The sequence below is a fragment of the Crocodylus siamensis genome, chromosome 2 (assembly GCF_052110815.1).
Source record: "Crocodylus siamensis isolate JL-2025a chromosome 2, ASM5211081v1, whole genome shotgun sequence".
Taxonomy (NCBI): Eukaryota; Metazoa; Chordata; order Crocodylia; family Crocodylidae; genus Crocodylus; species Crocodylus siamensis.
The window spans coordinates 252,181,930-252,205,902 of NC_143396.1; the positions used below are offsets into that span (position 1 = coordinate 252,181,930).

Here is a 23,973-nt window from a genome sequence, read left to right on the forward strand (position 1 = left end):
GTTCAACTCTGAACATGTGCAAGTTGCAAAGCTGCTTTACACACTGTATCAGATATCCATTTAGATCACTTTGTTCTGAAGTTACTTTAAATATTTAAGCCATCCGTGTGAAAGGACTTGCATCTTTAAGTGGAGTTGAGAAACTTCATATACTCCCATCTCATCCTCATGATGTGGAAATCAGTTTAAAAAACAGCTTAGACAACTGAAACCAGGTATACCACTATAAAAGAACGTGTCTGATATCAAATATCGCTCTAATATTCTTGTAGCCAAAGAGAATGACTAGCTAGTTAACAGATTAAATACCATACCATACCATCAGACAGCTGGAACTGCCTTTAAGTCCTAGACAATCAATGTTGTTTTAAAGTGACAGAATTATTATTACTAAAGTTTCATGAGCTTGGCTTCAACCCAGATGGCAGGACACCTTAAATTACCTCCAAGCATTATTAGGCCTTCCAAGAATTGTAGCATCCCTACTCCCAGGCAGCTGCTACACCAGCTATAGTATAAACTAAGAACTGGAAGCCCCAAGTCCTAGTGCCCAGAGACAAAGTCCTAGTGACACTTGCTCCTGTTGCCTCTAACAAAACAAAAACTATACCGTTCTGTCACTGTTACCATCAAGAGCAACTTTCCTTTTTGAGGGAGGTTGTTGTTAATTTTATAGACTTGGCAAAGAAATTTAGGAGAAACCATAACACAGTAAACATCCTGAATAATCATAACCAATATCTGGCTGACATGCACACTCACTCGCTCTCCCCCATTCCAGCCATGCTGACAGTTCTCCTGGCACAGCCAGCCACTGGCATGGTGGAGCAGCTGTCAGTTTACCAACCACCTGCAGTTTCCATCCAGAATATTTAAATGAAGGGCTTTAGTAAAATAGATAAAATGTCAAACTGAAGCATTGTGGATATTCAGAATCTATTTAATAGTGGGACACTGAAGAGACTACTACTACACAGTTTTCTAGAGCACATTAGATTTTGATTTAAGCAGTTGCAACTGGTGTAGGAATTTCTGAAAAAAATAATTTGGTCTCCTATATTCTACAGTCTATACTTTACTGCATCAGTCTAATAAGTCATCTCAAACATGTAATACCAGGTTTGTGCTAGCTGGCCTAATCTTTTGCTGAGCACTTCATTCTTCTAAAATGCAGATAAAAAAGTGTCAGTCAAAAGGAGGGGGGGAGAATACTATAGGACTTCAACTTTAAGCTTTGTTGCACTTAAATACAATGGGTACTAACAATTTTACACAGTTTATGAATGATTGTTGCAGTTTATTCAATACTAAAAAATCCTCATGCTGATACAATAAAATATTTTACAATGATCAATTTTTAATGCTTTATTCGTTGATTAAAAGAATATACATTTAACATAAACCATACAACATCAGTCATCAATTCAAGCATTCAGCTGGTTTCCTTACACTTTCTGTCAGGAGTTTTTTTTTTTTAATCTGATCACATTTATAAGATAAAATCTCACCACATCTGGCATATACACACACTGTGCCAGTGGATTCACTCTACTGATGTACATATAAAATCCGCATGGTATGTGCTCACTGGAGACAAAACAGCGCACACCTGTCAAAAGGTCATTTTAATATAAGATGGTAAAACCATTTGTAAAACACATATAAACTTTTTCCATAAATAGAATCATATCTGGACATCTGTTGCATAAATTGTGTTTTCCAAAGCTTACAATAGAGCAGCCAGGTCTCAGCACTGCTGGGCACCCACGTTGGCCACTTACTTTATTATTGCAGACTGTCCTTTAACATTAAATGCACAACATTCGTACCACTTAAAACTGGGGTCAGGTGGAAGTCTCACAGAGACCACGTCTGTACCGCGGTTGCCCTGAAACAGTTAATCGGCTTTTAAAGCCTCTCAGATATAACAAGATTTTAAAACATACTTCATGGAATGTTCTTCATGCATCATAGCAGCTCATACCTGTGATAGAACAAGCTTTGTATTCGCTTTCCTCTCCTTCCTTTACATTCACTATTCACAGTGAAACAGGTGCATGTTTGTTTAAGAGTTCTGAGGTTGCTGACTGAGCCACAGCACAGCTGTGTACCACAGGTCGAAATTCGACCTTATATATTACAATCTAGCAGTATCTGGCTGGCCAAGAGATGGCCTGCCCCTGCCAGCATGTGGGCACTTCTTCATTTTTAATCTATTCTTTGGCAGCTGACACAGGCGCTGACAGAGAAAATCCAGTGACTTAGTTGCTAGGGATTTCACGACTAATGTTTGTTTGCAAGCATGTACATTGAAATTTGTGTCTTCATTGTTATGGTTTTTACCCCATTGGAGCATATGTTCATTTTCCGTTGAAATCTGGGCCCAAAGCTAACTTGTATGGAGAAGCTGATAGACCATGAGAATAAGCTACAATGAGTTTACAAAGGATCAGATATCCTACAATTTATAGCCTAAGTCTACAAATTCAGGTGAGTTTCTGAAAAGCTACACAGTGCTGTAGACTACTGTGTAATATCTGAGAGAAAGGGAGTGGGAGTAATTCATGCTTCAAAAACTGCATGTGAAATGGAAGTGAAAGTCTACTATGAACTGGCATTGGGAAGTAGTATTTTCCTGTGTTTTTCTTAAGCTCATTAAGTAGCATGCTACCAGCTTATGCAACAAGGATTGCACAAAAAAAATTCACCAGGCTATGGATATGGACATTAAGAAGAATTTGCTCCTGAGCACAGAACTCTGACCTAAGAGTAAAATAATTCAAGATGCAGAGTTAGTCAAAAAAAGAAAGGAAAAATAGAAGTTAGCCGGCAACCTCAGACAACTTTCGGCTGTCTCTCTAAGGTTTGGTCGACAAGTCCATTAACCGTGAAAGCCCTAAACATTGCCACTTTCAGCTTCTAAACCAATACCCGACTACGTTCTTTGATCAAGAAGTAGAATACACATATATAATTCTATATAGCTAATACTGATTAAACACAGCACAAAAGGGGTTAATTCACACTACTGAAAAACATAATAGGACCCTACTTGCATATGTAACCACAGGAACTGTAAATAAAAAAGAGCTAAATGCCTTCACTGAAGCTTTGCATCTCTCTATAAAAATGACGAGTTGGCTCAGTGAAGACACTGAGTAATTCTATGTCCATGACTGCATGCCAAGGTCGACCCAATCCAAGGGATACCTGCTCAATGAGGTTATGTACTGGATCCACATCCTGATCAGCTAGTTCACCTTGGTCGAAGTCAATGCTTTCTTCCGTGACTTCTAAAACTTTCAAATCAGAGCCACGAAGACGAGCGATTGCAATGAGGTTATGAGCCCACACAGTGTAACCTTTTAAAAGAAAAGAGAGAAAAATAGTCATTTCCTGTAGGACCCCTTTCCAAGGTATAGAATTTGGCTTTGTGGTTTACTCTTCAACGATGTTGATGGGGTGTTTTGTACAATATCTTAGTGGAAAGGGGAGAAGATATTTGAGGCTGAACTAGAAGATGCCTGATGAAAAAAGGAATGAGAGTTTGACCCTTTCACTTACCGCTCCTGGAGCTTCCCATGGAAGCCTGAGCGAAAACATTTTTTAGTCAAGGGCATTCACAAATGTCTGCTTTGCCAGTTATCACCTAAGAAAATGAAGGAATTCCAAGAGTTTTGCTACGCTCAAATAATGCTTACCATCTCTACCCAAAGTAACCATAAGTCTAGTGCAGTAGACTAAAATATCATACTATAAGGAACTAGGATACCAGACCCACATGAGGACATCATTTTTAGCAACTGCTTTCCCAGAAAAATTAAATAAGCGTAGCCAGTAGCAGGGCAGTATTCCAGTGAAGTGCTTACTCAAAGAAGAACAAACAAACTTGAGACAATGTGTGTTGCCATTCAGGCCCCAGTGAGGTACAACTAAGTTGTAGACCCAAAATAAGTTGAAAACTCATGTTTACAAAATCACTCCCTCTCTAAACAGGTGTAAGGATTATACAAAAAGACAAGACAGGCAATATTGGTAATTTAAGATAATCTAAACTAACTAAACTGATCTGAGAGAGACTGTTGCTTCTGGAAGAATTAAAAAAAAAAAAAAAAATCAAGTCGTCCTTTCCAAATTCTTAAAAGCTACATATCCATGTCATGACCTGCTTCAGTAAATTCACTTGGTTGTTACAGATTCTTGGCTTTATTTTTTCAACCAAATGGCAAATCATCTGTACAGGCAGCTTGGTGGCAGGATAGGCTCACACTCTTTTCTCAGCCCAGGCAAATTTACTAGAAACAATTTTTTTAATTTGAAATCAGAGTTAATCTATCTGATCACCTTTTCTGTGCTAGACATGTTATTAAAGAAGAGAAATGGCTCTAAATTGCTTTCCCTAATCAGTTGTAAATTCTGATAATGTAATTTTAAGTCCTTGCTTATTGACCAGGTTCACACATTTTAGCTTTTCTATCCCTCTATCTACATGTTTACTGAGTGAACAAGTGCCAACATTAGAACATTCATGATGGACACACTGGTTTGTTAACTTGCAGCTATAGGCAAGTTTTGTATTGGAGAAGACCCCATATTGTGAGCAAAATTACAACATCCACGTCAAATCAGTTTTTAAAAATTCAGTGGTAAGTGCTCCTTTATTTTAAAAACAAACAAAAAAACACTTACCTAACTTACAAGTTGTTGCATAGGCCCCAAAATTGGTGGCCTTGTGGAGAAATAAAAAGATTAAAGAAGAAAGCAAATGGAAAAGAAAATGTCCTAGGAAAGCTGGTTGAATCTCCCATGCAAAAGGATAACTCACAGCTGTTCATGTGGGACAAACTAGTTTGAATTTGTAACTTTTAGCACTAAAAATAAAAGCCTTAGCTGCTTGAGCTAAAAGGAGTAGATCTCAGACATACAAACTATTTGATGTGGGAATGGGCTCCACTTCTACAAATCTGGTTGGCTGAATCTGTAAGAATCAACTGATGGAACCCTTTAGTGGCTGGTCTTCATAAAGCATATGCAGTCATGTTACAGCATGAGTTACACATTAGCAATTTTAGGAAACCTGTAACATTAATTTAACGTGACCTGGCGGAGACAAACCTGTTCAATGAAGGTGATGACTAGCCAGTTAGTTTCTCTTCAGACCTTTCCACGTATTAATTCAATGCTAGCTGTAACAACAGCTAGTGACTAAACCAATAGAAATAGTGCTTGATGGCACTCAGCAAGGCACAGACATCTTGGTCCATTCCAGTCACACAAATGCACTTTACATTACTCCACCCCACACATTACACTTGAAGGAACATATTCCCCAACATTCATCTCGTCTGCACCATGCAACCTCTGCCACTGTAGCTATGCCAGAACAGCTAAACTGGAAGTCTTCCACTGGTGTAGGTATACATCACCTCCACAAACAACATAAGCTAAGATGACAAAGCTCTTGAATAATATTGTTGTTTTCATACCCAAGGTTTTGCCAGCATGGCTTTCAGCTGGAGTCAGCTAGACGTGCTATCTAGACAACCAAGCTACATTAAGCTAATGGAGACTTCGTCTTTGTTCACTAATGCTTCAGTCTGGCAACTGCTGGTAGATCCTTACAAGATTAGTGATATCTCTTCTGAGCCTAGTTTTGCTGTTGTCCATATAGATTTACAATCAGGAAATAATTTGTGATAAGCAATAAATACCTCCAAGTCTCAGATTTTTCAAACACAATGTAGAGCTATCTACTCTGCTCTGAGCCTTTGTTACCCCAGGCAGCATATAAATCAAATAAATAACTCAGACAACAAAACACCTCCCCACTTTCTAAATAAGCCTATAGGCCATGCAATTGTAGATGCCACATACTTTGATAACAATAAATCTTTCACTCATCCTGACCTATATAAACACCCAAGTAAAATCTTAAAGGAAAACAGTCACAATTGTTTACAATGAGTAAGTTTAGTTGTATTCAATTTGTTAGGAAGAATAAATACAAATTAGGATATTTATGCTTCTGTGTTTTGAAGACATGAGAATATGTTTTCAATATCTGTATGATACAAGCTGTGCTTTACAACATGCTGCAGGATTTTGGGGACAGTAATAAGTACTCATTTATGAATATAATTTGATTAGAAAGGCTAAGTATTATAAAAAGGACAAAGAAATGCACTGTGTTTGTCCACAGAATTACCTACCATGTACTGCTAGGAGAGAGAGCCTTGTGCACCTCCATGCTAATAAAACCAGGGGGTCTTCATTCCGGTTGTCACTAAGATCAGGGAAGCCAGACATATCTATCACATCATTCATTAGTATAAAATGAGTGAGGAACTTGTCGTACTGCCTGGATATGAGGTCAACAACAGCCCCTGAAACGCAAGTGATGTAGCTGTCAAAGTGAATCCTCTCTAATGGGATACTAGGCTTAAGAATCCTTAGCATATCATCACTCTTGACATCAAATGCCATTATGTAGACCCGGAGATTAGTGCTATTGCGTGTCAGTGCCTTCCAATTCTCATCTTCTGGCATGTTGTCCAAGGACTTGTGCATTATGGAAACATTGTGGACCAGAAGAGACAGTCGATGCAAAGGCACATGGTTGCTATCAGCCAAGACTCTTGCCATTTCAGCTGTAAAATCACAGAAATCCAAGGCGAGCGAGCGCAGATTCACAAAGCGCTCCAATTCAACTGCAGTGATAAGAGTGGTATTTCCAGGGATGTGGTTGTCCAGTAAACTCAGATGTTCCATGGTGTTGGCAATGGGGTTTGATAAAGAGGACAGAGATGTGGGAGTTGCTATTTGCAGCATAAACCCACAAGACAGCCATTTTAGTTGCCTGCTATTGCCCAATATTTCTTCAAACAGTTGCTGTATTCTGCAAACAAAACATAAGCAACAACAATCCTGTTAAACATCAGTCAGTCTTACCAGTTGCATAGTATTACTCAAAAATGATACTACTTTCATTTATGTCCAATTCCATATATGTCATTAACAGTCAGTAAGAAGCCTGCAGGATGGACTGCCTGCAGATACAGGGCCAAAATGATGCACCGGCCCTAAATCCAAGTGGTTTTGCAATTACAAACTCTCTTTGGGAGAACAAATCATTTTGAATCTCTTACAGGAAGTGTTGCTCTTTGAACTGAAGATTCCAATATTTTAGCTTTCTCCAGATTTCAATTTTTTAAAATCCATTCAGTCATTTTAGGTTTGTGCAACTATGAGACTGTACCACTTAAAAATGCTTCCTGTACTCAGATACCAAAACAGCAGGATCTCTCCCATCTCAAACAGCAAACCTTCTAGGCACAGCACATCATCTTAAGAGCTCATCAGTGCTTTCAACTATATTGAGAGAAATTTGGATTTGTACAAGTTTGAAATGCACTACCTGACCATGCTAATTAACCTGGTTTTCCTTAATATTTAAGTATATACAATAGCAAGGCTATTGGAATATCTGCACCTTCAGCATGCCAATAATTCTAGGAGCTTCATTGGAGAGGAAGATTTGGATATGGCTATATTGTAAATGTCTTTAAAAACAGATTCATATTAACCACAGAAGAGTAGCAATAGGCACATATCCCATCCCTGTCACCATGCTTTTATGAATGGAATGCTTAAGTTAGATACCTGGTTCAAACAGTGCACTAAAGTCTAGAAAAAAATGGATTTGGATAAGTTGTCCCGAATCAAACAATGCCAGCTATGCAACCAAACTCTCTCTAAAAAGAATGCATTGATCATCATTGCCCATAGCTGTCAGACCTCTGTTTCTCCTCACAGGTATTCTTTGAGCATGCAGTTACATTATAAGTTTTGTACATGTGTAGATTTGTGTGCACAATCTTGAGCCCTTGTTAATTCAAAAGGAAAGAGATTAGCATTGGCAGGAAAGGGGCTGATTCAGGTTAACACTGCTGCCTGAAACATCAAGGAATACACGTTATGCAAAACCCGAGGTACTTTAAATGCAACAATAACCAAATATTACATATACATATCACTGTCCACTGCATAGATTCACGACCACTCAAGCACAGAGTTATGTAAGAAAATCCAGGTTTGCATGCATACATTAAATGTCAAAAGTTACTATCTGTGTGCCTGAAGAAGAATGTCTTGCATGTGAAATCTTATCCGACTCTATCCAAGATACACAATTGGTCAAAACGTATCACTCAAAAAAAGCCTTGCTTCTCACATATATATCTTTAGAAAGATATAAAAAAAAAAAAAAAAAGTGTGCTCCTATGGCACACTCGCTGTATTTTGTAATGTTCTATACAGCCATTCCTAAAAAACATTTGTTATTTTAAACCTTTCTTCTAAATTAGGCTCAGTAGACAGTAATTTTATCTTGACATGCATGTATGTTCATATAATATTACTGCATATGCCTAGCTCAGAGGGGGAGGGAGAAATTTAAGTGTGCTTCTCTAGTGATTTAGACTGTCAAGTCTTAAAGCAACAATGCTCATATAGTAAATAATACATTTTCCTTTTGAACTCACACTCCGACTTCATTACCACAGCTGCTCAGCGATGCCTAGTACTGTTCTCCACTAAAGAATACCTCACCCAAAACAGGTTTCTGATCAATCAAGACTCAAGAACACAGTAGGCAGCAGTGAGATTATATGGTTCCCTAGACTTAAACCAATAACACCCTTCTGTCCACAAAAACCTATGCATCTTGAAATAAGAGACAGCTATCTAATGTTGAGCCAAAACTCCTTCAGTTTAAAGGCTGAGGATTATCAGTTAAGCCAGGGCTGTTCAACTTCCAGTCAACCAGAGGCCACATGGGCCTCACAAGGCAAGAACACTACACTGAACCCATCAAAAGCTGCTTGCCACCTTGGCAGCCCTCTAGGCTCTCCACCACTGTACAGACAGCCTAGCAACCCCACTACACACACAGCCTTATACCCTGTCCCCTCCTCCCAGGCACACACGTTCTGCAGGAAGCTCAGTTTCCCTTCCCCACAGTGCATGCAGTCTGGGCACTCCAGCCCCCTCCTACTATGCCACCCCACCCCCAGAAGCAAGGGCAGGGAGTATTAGCCAGAGGAGGGCAGGGGAGCTTGGAGAACCTGGCTGCCAGAGCAGTGAGATATGTCCTGGGAGTATGTAGGCCACATGCAGCCTGCAAGCCACCTGTTAGACAGCCCTGAAATCTTGCCCTAATAAACCACATCATGCCCTAATAAAAGGGAGGCCCAAGAGATGTAATCTGAAGTTACATCCAACGGGCTGGGGCCTTTGTTCTGGTGTCTGTCTCCATGCTTTCCTTCTCTAACCCCATACCAAAGACTATGAGCCTGGCAGCAGAAGCAGCATCCGCAGGGCCAGGGACAAGGCCGAGAGACTCTCCATGTCCTGGTTTCCAGCCCCATGAGATTTCAAAGCTACTGGCACCACCCAACTCCTCAGTGAAATTCTTGCTGGTAAAAATGAAGGCTTGTCCATGGCCCATGTTCTACAGGTTTAGCAACAAAGGTACCAATTCATCTAAATGTCTCTCCATCTGTTATTTTATAAGAATTTCAATAAAAATTCCAATCATTTATCTTTTAATATAGCTTTTCATAATTTAGCACTTTTATTAAGTCTAAATGTGCTCCTCTAAAGAATTCCAAAGTGCACTTCAAAACTACAGCTTGGAAATAGCCACAACTTCCATCACATCCTAGACCTCTTGCATGGGTTGCTACTTAACTCCAGGCTTGTCTCCTTTAAGGTCAGAAGGCAGGTTCTCTTTCCTTAAAGCCTGTGGAGTTACTGTAAAGCTGAATATAACCCCAAACTCCCCAAAAAACAGAGAAGCAGAGGGGTTTGGTTTTTCTTGTTTTTATAATATCAGCATATAATTACCATAATTAAGCACGATGCTTTAATTTATTCTCTTCAAAGTATGTTACATAATAGCCAATATGGATATTTTACAAACTATCAAGAGAGTATTATTCTGGCAGTACAGAATTCTAAGGCATTTAATTTTGCAGAGAAATTTTCGAAGTGTCAAGGTTGACTGAAGATGTATTAAAGTGAACTGTTATGTCACAAAGGCTGCAAACAGTCAGCTAGCTACTCTCTGAGACATGATACACTTCAAGCCTAAAAATGATTACACTAGGGAAAACAATGGTTTAAGAAACCAATTAGAAATCTTTATCCAGACCAGAACAGTAAACGTATCTTAAAGTTACCCATCTCAGTTCACTTCTGTATTCATAATTGTTCATTAAAACACTACTCTCACAACTAGCACTAACTGGCCTCATCATTCATAGTACAGGAGAGAAGCCAAAGACTGAATGGACATGAAAACTAAAATAAATTTTTGCCCTTCAAAGTGGGCCCAGTTAGGATGATGAAGGCACTGAATGGGGCTGTACAAGCATTATCCATACCATGCTTCTCCAGGTGAATTAAGAACTGTGAAGCCAATTCATCACAAACACTAAATTCACTTAATACAACTGAGCCATTTTTAATATCAGAAACATTAAGAGTAAGCCACTGAACTGCTTAAGTTATTAATATATTCACAGATCGTGTCCAAACCCCTGCCCCAGGCAGGAAAAGGACCGAGGTCAGACGACCCCAGTCGGGTGCCCATCTAAGCCTCTTCTTGAAGACTTCCAAGTTAGGTGATAGTACCACCTCTCTTGGCAGCCCATTCCAGATTCTGGCCACCCTTCCTGTGAAGAATTTCTTTCTAATGTCAAACCTGAATCTACTCTCCACTAGTTTGAACCCATTATTCCTAGTTACTCCTAGGGGTGCCCTGGTAAATAGCATTCCAACTCTCTGTTGTCCACCCTTGATAAACTTACATGTTGCTAAAAGGTCTCCCCCCAGACATCTCCTGTGAAGGCTGAAAAGATCCAGATCTCTCAACCTCCCCTCGTAGGGTTTTGTACAGAGGCCCCTAATTATACAAGTGGCCCTCCTCTGGACCCTCTCCAGATTCTCTGCATCCCTCTTGAACTGCAGCGCCCAGAACTGGACACAGTACTCCAACTGTGGCCTGACAAGTGCTGCATAAAGGGGGAGCATCACCTCCCTCGATCTGTTGGTCATGCATCTGCTAATGCACAATAAGGTGCGACTGGTTTTGCTGATGGCTTCGTTACACTGTTGGCTCACGTTCATCTTGGAGTCAACTATGATTCCAAGATCCCTCTCCCCCATTATGTAGTAACGTAGCATAGTGGTAAAAGTTTCATAAAACTGCATTTCAGTGGTGAACGTAAGCTTTTTTTTTTTTTTACTTAGAGTTTGTAATAAAATTAGACTAAACAAACACCCAACTTACCCAAAGCACTACAGAACCAGCACTAAGTTGTCACAGTAAGAGAGTAATGGCTGCATTTTGTTTAAACAAAAAGTGCCAAAGCCTGCTTAAAGTCATTAGCTACCACTGGGCACAGAATCCTAGCAGCTCTCAGTTGGCAAAGATTGTACCCACTGTAGAATTCTTCTGGAGATTCCCAGAAGTTTATAATTATGATGCAAGTACCTGCCCGCCCCCTCCCCCCCCCCCAAAATAAACAAAAACAGACAAATACCTAAGTGTGTCACATTCACTAACCATTTGGGGCCTGAATCTTCATGGAACTAACCATCCCTAATTGGCTTTAATGGAAGTTGAATGCATTTGGCATCCCCAGGAACTGCTCAGTATATTGCAAAAATCAAACTCCAAAATAAAAGCTAGCTATAACCAAGCTTCACACCATAAAATATGATATTCCTTGGTGTACATAAACAGGAATTAAAAATCCTGAGAATTATTTCCTAAAATAACTTGTGCCAGTTCAGTTGGACTCCCATCATATTTTCAACAAAAAGGAAAACCTGCCAATTTTCTTTAGGAAAAAAAACTACCCTCAGAATATGCAGCTTTCTTCTAGCAATGATAAAAAAGGCACTATTTCATATCTGTTCCTTCTAACATGTTAAAAACAAGAGTCAGCGTAACAAAGACACCTGAACTTCAGGTTAAATCATGAATAAGTTTTTGGATAGGACTTCTAAAACAACATTTTTCTTGCTATTTATGAAGTACATATCACTTAACAGAATTTACTGTTTAAAGAACTGACAAAAAACAGAAGCTTCTGTTGAGCCAATTCTTAAAAATACTGATAAATCAAATGTCAAGGGGCTGAGAAATCCACAAAAAACAAGAACATCAAGAGTCAGAGCTTTTACTGCAGCTACAACTTGTACCTAGGTACTGCAATACAGCATTATGTGTTACATAATACTCCATGCCTGCATTACATAAACTGAGCAGGACCTATGTCTCAGCATGTCTACTATTTGAATGCAAAGATTATTTTCACAGTTTACAGGTTTCCCATACACTAAATCAGTCAATATCAGAATAGTTCCAGAACTTATTTAGATACAGGTTAAGATAAGAACTGGAGAGGACCTACTCATCTCCTAGAGCCTGGAATTAATGGATCTTGTTATTAACCTGCTTTGACAGCTTAAAAGAGCTGACACACAGAGCTTGTCTATTTACCAATATAGGTAAACTAGTGCAACTCTTTTGTGAACAACTTATACCAAAAAAACCCAACTACCACCACCAACAGCTTCCCCCACCTTTCAATCCTTTCCCAGGTGACACAAATCAAGATAAATCCTTATAAACTGGCTAAAACTAAATTTAGACTGGAAATCATAAGAGGATTCCTACTGAAAAGGAGTAAAGTTTTGGAGGAATAAAGTTTAGTTTTCTGAGGGAAAAATAAAAGTGGTGGGAACAAAGAATCTGAATTGTTTGGAGATGGTTAACAAATTTGTGGAAAGGTGGGAACAGACATGGGTGCTCTTGGAATAGTGTGAGAGATATGTAGATTCATACATAAGGGTTTCTGCTGGTGCCTGTAAAGGCCAGAAAAAATCCCTCCCTCACCCCCCAGTCCTCTATTTTCTGGCCCTTTTCATTAAAGTATTGAACAGTTTTATACTCCCAACCCAGAAGTCATTCCTTACAGAACAGCTTTGTAACATTTGTGGGCAGAATGCAAACTTGACTTGTAAGATGCTCGTGTGCTAGGTGTGGACAGCAGGAAAGCTTTAAGGGGTCTGATCCCCAGCCCCTTCCCCGCCATTTGCCCTGAGGCTCCAGTGCCAAGCAAAATGCCTATGGTATGCCAGGAGTTGCCTACCCCTATTATAGAACAAGACCATCCACATAGTGTTTGCACTGATTTTACTACATCAGTTTAAGTCAGTGGTGCTCAGCTTCTGGCCTGTGGGCTGAATTCAACCCAGAGGGCTCCCCATGCGTTCAGGAATTTGGCAGCAAGGGAGCAGTGGTAGTGTTGTCACAGCCCTAGAGGCACCATGCCAAATAGCAAGCGTAGGGTCACTCCATGGCCAGATGTGGCACATCAGATCATGCATGTGGGGCTCAGACAGTGCACTGGATCTCAACTCCATGCTGGATCTCGCCCATGAATCAACCCTGCGCCACTCATCCAGTCCACAGTGCCAGATGATTGAGCATTGCCAACTTAAGCTATATCAACTGCTTTAGAGCCAGCAGTTGCAGGAGCGAAAGTGCTGCGTCCAAGGCAGAGAAGATTATATTCTATTACAGTTCTTACTTTTTTGCTAGTGTGTACAAGAGAACTTACTGCTTAATCTTTTTGCCATCTGGGTCCACCTTGCTGAGGTATGTATTTGATAAACTTCCATGTTGCTGTAGAATGCTGATATCCCCAAAAAGGCTTAATTTCTGGAGGTTCCTATTAAAAACAAGGCAAAAAAAATAGACTGTTTTGTGAATAAAAGCAAGGCAACTATAGGGAAACCATTCTTGGAAATTTTTAAAATAGACTTAAGAACACATTAATACATAGGCAATCCAGTTCAGTCTTAAAAAACACCCCATTGTTCAACAGGTTCAGACAACATAGAAATTTTGAATAAAATAAAGTTGATAACCTGAACTTTTCAGGGGGGTTGGGGAACAGTTTGACTTGCTGAAACCAACTGCAGAAACAAAATACCTGTTCAGTTTTGAGGAACTGTACTAACATGGCCTGAGTATGGATCTCTGTCCAGGAGAACATTACCAGGAACAATTCTTCTGATGCTTGAGCCTGTTGTCTACTCTCAGTCTTACAGATTAAAATTGCTGAATGACGTTTAATATATTTTTACATTTTGTGACCCATGAAAGTTGCACTTAATCTTCAAAAACTACAGTGGGATGGAACACAGCACAAAGATCTAAGACAGGAAAGAAGCAAGCCTGAAAAAAAGTCTGCATTTAATTTACATTATGTCAAAGACAGCAACATCAAATTATTCCAACATGATTCACTGAGTCTGATGAGATGGTTGTTGGCACACAATAACTCTCAAATGCATTTTAAAGGACTACTAAAGGAAAAAAAAATTAAATACATGATATGAATGTCTCAGCATAATGTATTGTCAGTTTCACTTCCTCCTCCTCAACATCTCCTCCTGTGTTCCTTCTACCTTCCAGGAAGGAAGAGAAAACAAGATTTTTAAAAAATTGTGACTGGAAAACTGTAAAGGTTGGTTTACAATATTTCCAAGGGAAAGTGTAGTACTTAAAGCTACTTTAACTTTTCAAAAGTAATTAAATTTCAAACATTTTCTAAATACTTTATATATATATATAGCAGGTTAATTTTTTTCCTGGGCCTTCAAAATATTTCATCTTGATAATTCACTTTCCAATAAACTGTGGAGGACTGCAAGAGGAAGACTGCATAATCCTTTTAGTTTGGACACTAATTTAATCTGCAGTTTCTGTACTAGAATTTATTAATGCCTATTTCTGCTGGTTTACCAGTCATAGACTGACGCTTCAAAGCAGTTCCTAGACTCAATCTGATCAATGCTGCTGTAGATATTAAAATGCCACTGGCTCTCATCTTTGCTAGTAGATACTCTCCTTATATTATTGAACATATTCTTGCTGCATATTATACATGTCAGAACAATTATGTACGTAGCTCCAAGATGCAACAAACATCTTCCCTCGCTCTGCAAGAAGCTGAAGTAACATGACTGTCAGTGCTCCTGCAAAATGGCACTCTCTCAGTCACACCGGTGCTGATGTTGCCAAAAAAGAGAAGCAATAAGCAACATATTTCTTATGGCCATTATTTTTGCTGAAGCATACATATCTTCAGGACTTAACAGCTTTAAGTCCAGCATCCAAAAACCCTTTTTCCAAATGTGTTATACAACTAGCAGAGTCTCTGGAAGCCAGTGCTGCAATGGCAGAGAACCTCCCACAGTGAAAACACTGTGTTACTAGAAATGAATAGAACATTACAATAATTCACCTGCTGCAGACCCAGGCAAACAAAGTTGCACCTAAGATTAGGGGAGTTGAGATGCAATCTATCATGTTTTTATATCTAAGCACTGGTATTACAAAATATTCCTGATTCATTTATGACCTAACATTTTCAATTCCAATTCCCTGACAAGTGTCCCCCAATAGCAGTTGTTGCTTATTTTAGGCAAGTGAGCAAGGCTCTATCACTGATCTGGTACCACACAAAGGTCAGCAGCTAATTAGCCCTGCCCCTTCCGTGAGCTCTACTCCCACCCCCTGGATTGTCTTCTGCATTTGCTACCGATCTGATTTTATGGTCACCAGGTAGTTGAATTCACAACTGATACCACACAACTGTCAGCAACCTAAGACTTGTGAAGTCACTGAATCCAGTCCATGGACATGGGGCTTTGACAACAGAAAGAAGCGATGGCCATGGGCACTCTCCCTGTGCTGCTGTGGGGAGGAGAACCAGCTACAAACAAGTCTTAGAACCAACCCCCTCTAACCCAAGGTGGGTCATTCTGGCCCACTGCCAGAAAAGGTTGCCTACTGCTGCTATAGATAATTAATAAAATGAAAACAAAAGTGATGAGATGAGGTCATGCTCTCCCCCGCTTCCCCCATGCCTGCTTAATGGAATTGACACAGATGGACTGGCAAAGGAAAGGAACTTTTTTTTCCTTAAACAGAAATCCAAGGGCCTGTCATTATTAGACTGCTGTTATGCTATGTTCTATGCAGACACGCAGAGGCAGTCCTGCCCTCCCCCAAAAAATGAGTCTTTAATATCTCTAAGTGGCAAGATATTCTTTACTAGCTGATATTTTTCTTGTTTCTTTATCAAAGTTTATCCCAACATACTAAGCAGTCTATTCTCTACTAATTCATTGCACTGAAGACCTGTAGATTTACTTGTTATACCTCTTTAAAAAAAACCTGGTCCATCACACACTTCACATAGGTCCTGTTTATATTCAAAGGTCAGACAATGGTAGAGATGACCATTCATCACCTGTACTAGCATTTTCATGATTGCTACCTCAGTTAGAAATAGCCTGTCCCAGATTGACAGTGTGGGGAAATGGGGGAAATTCTCAATACAGATAAAGTCATTCTGACTGGTTAAATTTAAATCCTAGTAATCCTTCAAGACAGGTGCTCCATTTTGCTAACATACTGGAGTTTTAATAAAATCTGAATCCTTGCTCTCTACACAAATATAGATCAGGCAGATCACAGAATTAACAAGCTAGTTTTCTACAGGGAAAAGAAAGAAGACAACAGGCACTAACTTCTTCCTACTTTTCTGAGAGCAGCAAACAGGTAAGAATCTACTTGTTGATTTCACCAAGGATTTTCTCCTTTCCCCTAATCCAAGAAACAATTCTCCAACTGAAAAAGAAATATCCACTTATAAAGTATTAGATATCCTGACAGCCTCATGACCCATCACAAGTTAACTTTCTTCCAAGCTGCCACTTAAAATTTTGTGGGTTCAAGAGAATCACAGAACTGGACCTCAAAAATAATTGATTCCATTGTAGAAATACCAGATTTTAAACTATCCCAGGCAGATGCCCGTTCAGGTTCTTCTTGAAAACCTCCAAATGAAGGAACTCCTACAATGTCCCAAGGCAGCCTCTTCTGTTGTTTCACAATTAAAAGGTTTTTTTCTTTGATCTAAATCTGCTTTGCAGAAATTTAAATAAATTGTCTCAAGTCCTGCTTTCTATGACAAGGGAGACTATTTTTTCTGTCTTCTTTATGGCAGCCTATGAAATGTTTGATTAGTGTTTTCATGTCCTGCTCTTCTTAATCTCCTCTCCAAACTAAACATAAGTAGTTCCATCAAAATAACTTGTATCCCAATCCATTTATCATGTTCACTTTCTGGATCCTCTCTAGTTTTCCACATCTTTCTTAAAATGCAACACCCAATACTGGACACAGTGCTTCAGCTGAGCCTGACCAATACCAAGAAGAGCGGAACCATCACTTCCTGCAAACAGCACTTCTGTTAATGCAACCAAGATGTATTTGCTTTGTTAGGACAACACATTACAGACTCGAGTTGTTCGTTATCCACCAGAACCTCCAAATCCATTTCCTCAGTGCTACTGCCAAGCCAGTTACTCCCATTCTGTATTTGGTTTTTCTTCCCTATTAGTATTCACAATTGTCTGTTAGTGACCTCTCAGTTTGTTGCTATAGAGAGTTACAAAACTGTTTTTTTTTTACTTTATTAAAAATAAGTAGGAGTAAATTGCTACTAGAACACTAGATCCTTTTCAATGCCAATAATACTCAGTAATAATGAAGCAGCAGTTTTCTACATCCAGCAGACGCTCTGAAAGAATAGGCTGCTGCTGTTTCAAAATTAGGTTTGCAGTGACTTTGCATCTATATACCTCTAATACAAAACACAAGTCTTAAAAGACTGTTTCTTAAATGCAAGCAATTCCAGCATTAAGAATATCAGCATATTTTCTCATTTGTTTGCAAGTGTTAAAATTGCTTAAGCTTCCAGTCAAGGTGAATTGCACAGAACATTTTTAAAAGACCTCCAACAAAGACTCATCAGCTTTAACATCAGATGTTTTTAAGTATCTGAAACTACATTGTACAGCCAATGAACAAGGAAGCATATGTTACCTTATACGCAAAAGAAAAAAAGAAGCTTCACTATTTTTTTACTTTGCAAGATAATATTTCTTGCCTCTAATCATTTGGTATTCACATCCCGAGCCACACAGTCATCCGAAATATTTTTTCACTCTTATTCTCTGAATTACTGTACTATTCAATACAATTCTGATTTAAGATCACAAGAGGGTACAGTGTTGTAGCCATGAGGTACTGGAAATGTGGAAAACAAGGGGGGCTTTTTAGATTTTTTTTGTTTGGGGAATGGGGTGGGTCTCTTTTATTGGACCAACTCATAGTTGATAGGGATAAGCTTCTGGACACAAAGTGTCCTTTCTTAGGTCTGGACTTAAAGTAGCTACAATGATCTTTTACCAAGAAGTTACTCAAAATGTTAAAGACATCTGAACAGCAGATTTTGACTTCTCTGTTCGTGACAAGAACTGAACAGAGGTGTAGAAGAAACAACTCGCTACTAAAACCTTCCTCATTCCTATTGGAACATTAGGGTATGGACAGACAAACAAGCTAGACCGGGTGAACAGGAGGGTTGAGAGGTACCATACATCAGCAGCTCCACATATGCTCCTACCTCACTATAAGAGGAAAACGAAACAGAAAGGAGCTGTCTCAGTTTATTCATGCATAAGCATACATGGAACAGTTGCCATAGAAGAGCTGATGCAAGATAAGGGTTCCTCATGTTTCAACTCAGCAAAATGTTTCCCTGTCCATACCCTCAGATGCATTCCAATGGAGAAACCAGAAATTCTGCAAATCATACCTCTCAGATCTCAAACTATTTGCTTCCTTTTGTAAAGTGTAAATTTGTCTCCCTTTCACAGTTAAGGAAACTAAAGGAAAAGAGATGGTGCAACTTGCTCTAGGTCATGCAGGAAGCCAGTAGCAGGGTTAGGAAGAGAATCATGGTCTATGTCTCAGTACCTTCTCCAATTACATATTTTTATTTGCATCTCTTACCAGTTCCAATTCCCACAGCTGAACTCTCCTTATTACCCAAACCCCCTTTCCTTTGCAATCCTATGAACAAACTTCTAACTTGAAGAAAACTGTTACCACTCACCTTTAAGGATTAACCTTGCTCCTGAATAATCAGGAGCTCATTACCACCTATCTTGCATACTGCTGTGTTTCTTCAGGGCAAGATAAACTGTGAATCAGTGTCCAAGGGCAGAATGCAAGCCATAAGGATACTTGTTTGAAACACCTGTCTTTAACTCAGTATTACTATTTTCTTGTGTCTGGCTTATTCAACAACAACAAGCAGCCTGATGTACTACCTGTTTAATTTCAAAACAGAGAAGCAGCATGTAAATGAACAAGGGGAGGAAGGAGAGGAAGGAGCAACTCAAAAATACCAAACACTGGCAATGTGAATAAAAATTGGATTTCATTTTTGAAAATGTACGTAAAATTCTATAGCAAAATACCAGAAGAGGAGTTGTTTCTGTTTTATATCCTGCGTCATTCTTGAGTTCTGCAGTCCTTGTAGAAACAACCATTTTAGCCATAACCTTAACCATGGAATACAACTCAAGAGAAGAGCATGTTATGACAGGAAGTGAGGAAGCTAATAAGATTTATATTTTAGTGAAACTGCAGCATTTTTCATTTGGGATTTCCATATATTTATTTTAGAAGCCATTGTTTAAAGTTTGTGATTTGGCTAATTTACCAGTAACTTTTAAGCCCACACGTTATTGCAATAAGCTTTAATACAGAAGCATATAACAGCTACATGCAATTCCACAAGGTATTCCACTGCATAAAAATTCCCATGGTACAACCTACCAATACCATAATACAGAGCTGGAAACCAGCATATGTCACTCACTCTGCCAGTTCTACTCAATACTTTTACTATGGTTTCTGTACATACTGTGTTTGGAATAATGTGTGAAGCTATACATTTCAGAGACTTTACTGAACTACTGGAGTTAAATATAAGGAAGATTCATAGGACAGTCTTCATATCAAGGGACACCTGGCTGCTTCTTAGCAACAAAATAAACCTCCTTTTGCCAAGGGACCTTTAAGTGGCAAGGCATTTTTCCACCACAATCCACTTGATAGGAAAAAAAAACAAAACCTGCAGGGACCTGCTATTTAAAACATGTTTTAAATTTTAAACTGTATTGGTATATGGCAAAAAGGAAAAAAGTTTACTCCATTTTTAAAGCATTCATCAATATGAAAAAAGGTTTAAAATGTATATTTGGTAAAATACTAAGGCAATTTAGAGTCAAGAAGCTTCCAAGCCAACACAAGAATAATGTTTACAGATGTGGAATAATGCATAGCAATAATTCAGTAGCAAAATTCAGTAATGCTATACTGGGTATCACAAACAGTTAGTGGGGATTTTTCACTGGACATAGGGCTCAGGAAATCAATTTACATTAAGTTCAATGTTGCCATACTTGTCAACTACTGCATTTACAGTTATATTCTTATAAAAATATATTCTTTATTATCAAAAAGTGACAGAAACTGGGAAGTCTCTTGTTCTATAGACTAGAGAAGTTGAAAAAAAAGAAATCAATTCAGGCAGCAGTGTCTGCCTCAAATACCTCTGACAGTTACTGAAGTGTTAACATCACTTCAACATTTTTCACTTAGGGGCTGACAGGAGATGAATCTTCCACAAGCAGGCTAACAGGTAAAAACTTCTGAATAACAGCACAGCAAGACAACTCTGCATTATTAGTAAGTGGAAGGAGAGAGTGCAAGGGATGTACTAAATATAAAAGTGAGGGCCCTTAACTCAGACCTCAAGCAGATTTGAGGCTTTCAGAAACAAGCTTTGTGACTCTAAGCTATTTCCCTTCCAGCACAGGAAGTACCTCTGAGCTAACTGCATTAAAGTGAAAACAAGATACTTCTTTCTCACCTGCCAAACATATACTTATTTCTAACTAAGGAAGGATCATATTATATTATAAGAAGAGCAATTTGAGTTTTCTGAATCATTGTGCTCAAACTTCCTTAAGCCTCTCAATCTTGACTTGTGTTAGAGTGACTCAAGCTTATACTTAGAGCAGTAGTTCTCAATATTAGACTCACAGCACCCCTCAGCTCTTACACTTTTCCTTGTTTTTTGACTACAGAAAAATAAAACAACTCTTCTGTTACAAGGAACTCAGAAAGACCATGACAGGTCAAAATGTTTTTGACACTACAGATTCATATGTGAAATCTGTGTTTATCATGTTTGCACACCTAACAGCCCAAACACTGTGTGGCACCCCGCAGCACACTCAAAAGGATAAAGGCATCCCAGGGTGCCATGGCACCTTTACTGACAATCACTGATTTAGAACTCTCTCTCCCTTTTGTGTGACAACAACAGAATAATATTCTTTATTTCATATCCTGAGAACTGGTATCAAAGCACACACAAAGGTACATGAGCACCTCACATTTTTTTATATTTATTGTAATCACAACCTTGTGAATTCAAGGAACTACTATTATTACTGTTCTAAAGATTGAAAGGGCTGCAGCTCTGAAAAACTGAATGCCTAGGTCACCAAGGAAGTCTATGGCAAAACAGAACACAGCCTGTCTCCTAAATCCCAGGCTAGGAGTCCAACCATCTCCCTGTCTTTCCAAGACTCTCATTCTCTTTGATCTCAAGAAGTCACACATTTCTTTAAATATATTTCTCTCCCTAAGTAAATAAGCTTCCCTGTATAAGACCAAATAATTTAAGGATTTGCAGTATATCAGAAGACAGCCATCATAATTACACATTATTTTTCAGTAACAAATTTACATAGCAACTAAAGAGTCTAACTAGCTTAAATTTAGTATTTACTGTGGAAACAATCCCCCTCCCCTTGCACACTACCAATATAGTGCACACGTTACTTTCAGCATGCTGTATCTGCTGGGTCTGCTTATGCACAAAGAAGAAATACAGAGGAACACAATCTGAAACTTTTGCATAGAACAGTCTTTTTAGATTTAGCACAGTTCAAACTTATAAATTCTGACCCCCTCAATGCCAGATTTCTTGTTCCTGACAAAAATTAATTCTTGCACAGCTCCAACTGTCCTTGTCATCTGCACAACGGGTCACTCGTAAGTGAATCCACATCTATGCCTTATTTTATATTGATATTCTGCAGCTAGCATGATAATACAATGCAAGATGTTTGTACTGCTTTAAACAGCATAACCATCACCCTGCCCAATACCAAACCCCTTGAAAGCACTAAGTTGACAAGTTGTTAATACAGGACCCTTCTACACATTTCAGTTAAAGCTGGATAGAACTAAGCTAGAATCAATACACATTTTCAAGCACCAATTCTGTAGCTGGCCAGCTCTTCTTACAGTTGGACAGTCATTTTTATTGAGTGATAATTACTTTGTACATGGGGGTCAGCTAAATGTATTGTGCAATTCATCAGTTGCATGACAATTACTTTGCCCTTGTGGCCAGTCTTACTTTGCATGTGTGGCTGGTCTAAGGGTACCCTATGATCCACCAGCTGCTAAATAAGACCAGATGCAAGGGCAAAGTAATTATCATGCAACTAGTGAATTGCATAATACATTCAGACTGGCCCTACCTACAAAGCAAGACTAGCCACTGGGGCAAAATGACTGCCATGCGTGTGGCTAGTCTAAATGTATCATACAATTCACCACCTGCATGATATTTACTTTGCCCTTGTGGAGGATCTTAGTCTGTACGTGAGGTTGGTCTAAATGCAGTGCGTGATTGAGCAGGCAGTTGTGTGATATATGCAACATGTGGCAGGCTCAGTATTTCAAAAAGTGAGTACCATAAGAACTGGAAATATATCAAGCCACATCACAGGTCCCAACGATGATTTCAGACCATTCCTCAAACACCAGCTTTCATCTACATGGTCTCGCTCCTGCTCTCATGGTCTCCGTCCAGGATCCTGCCCGTTTTCTTTTTACCTTCCCCCTGAGATCAACTGCCATACCCCCAGTAGCCCCTCCCATAACAGGGCAGCTAACTGCTATCCCGTGGGCCTCAAGTACATGTTAACCTCATAGGTCAAACAGGCCCCTTTGCCCAAAGTCAGTGCAGCACCTAACTACAAAGGAGCAAGACCTTCAGAGCTTCCTGCTGCCCCAGCCACACAAGTCCTTTCCCCACGCTGGTCTCCCTTAGGCAACAGGGGGTGATTTTGCTCTCCTGAGCTCTTGGGCAGGTCTCCCACCTCTCCCCTGCCAGCTTCCTGGGCCCTCGGGGTGGAGATGGAGGGAAGGTGCCAGGGCCCCGCGGGAGCAAGCGAGGTGGGGCCACTACCTGTTGTGGCGGACGCTGCTCAGCACGCACAGCACCAGCTCCAGGTAGGTCCTCAGCAGCTCCAGCCAGCGCGGGCACAGCGGCGTCTCCCCATCGGCCGCTGCTGTCCCCGGCCCCGCCACCGCGCCGTCGCCCGCCAGGCCGCCCCCCCCGCCGCCGCCGCCGCTGGGGTAGTTGTCGGCGGCGAACTGGACGCGCAGCTCCCGCACGAACCAGCCGCACTTGCGCATGAGGAAGTCGAGGCGCGGGCGCTCGGCGGGGCAGACGCGCAGGCTGAGGCGCAGCCGGGGCCACAGCGCCGGGTAGAAGAGGCACTCGCGCCAGTGCGAGCAGGCGGCCGAGGCCCGCAGCCGGTCAGGCGCCGCCAGGAAGGAGAAGATGTGCACCACCAACTCGCTGGGCAGGGAGCCGGCGCCCACCGCCCCGCCGCACACCGACATCCCCGGCGCGGGCGCGGGCCCCGGCCCCGCTGCAGCCCCGCGCGGCGCCGGCCCGACCTCGGCCTCGGCCTCCTGCCGCAACAACAACAACATCAATGACAAGGCGGGGGGGAGGGGCGGGGCCGCCGCCGCTCGCCCGCTGCCGGCGCGAACCACCGCTGCGGGCGGAGGGGGGGGTGGGTGAGAGAGCGGAGCGT

At 40.3% G+C, this 23,973-nt stretch overlaps 1 protein-coding gene across 1 annotated transcript; it reads right to left on the reverse strand.

Annotated features, from left to right (window-relative positions):
• Positions 1 to 1,339: 1,339 nt before the first annotated feature.
• FBXO33 (F-box protein 33) lies at positions 1,340 to 23,900 on the reverse strand. The gene is made up of 4 exons (XM_090033648.1): positions 23,337 to 23,900; positions 13,692 to 13,802; positions 6,210 to 6,895; positions 1,340 to 3,362 (listed from the first exon to the last, which is right to left on the reverse strand). The coding sequence occupies exons 1-4, from the start codon at positions 23,867 to 23,869 to the stop codon at positions 3,091 to 3,093; spliced, it is 1,602 nt and encodes a 533-aa protein (XP_089889774.1). The 5' UTR covers positions 23,870 to 23,900; the 3' UTR covers positions 1,340 to 3,090.
• Between the last annotated feature and the right edge of the window lie 73 nt (positions 23,901 to 23,973).

Bases quoted from the DNA above. Each gene is read 5' to 3' on its own strand.
- FBXO33 (XM_090033648.1), bottom strand. From the start codon at position 23,869: ATGTTGTTGTTGTTGCGGCAGGAGGCCGAGGCCGAGGTCGGGCCGGCG. The intron at 13,803-23,336 runs GTAGTGGCCCCA...TGTTTTTAATAG, and splicing joins AGCAGCGTCCGCCACAACAG to GAACCTCCAGAAATTAAGCC. The intron at 6,896-13,691 runs GTAAGTTCTCTT...TTTTGTTTGCAG, and splicing joins GATGGCAAAAAGATTAAGCA to AATACAGCAACTGTTTGAAG.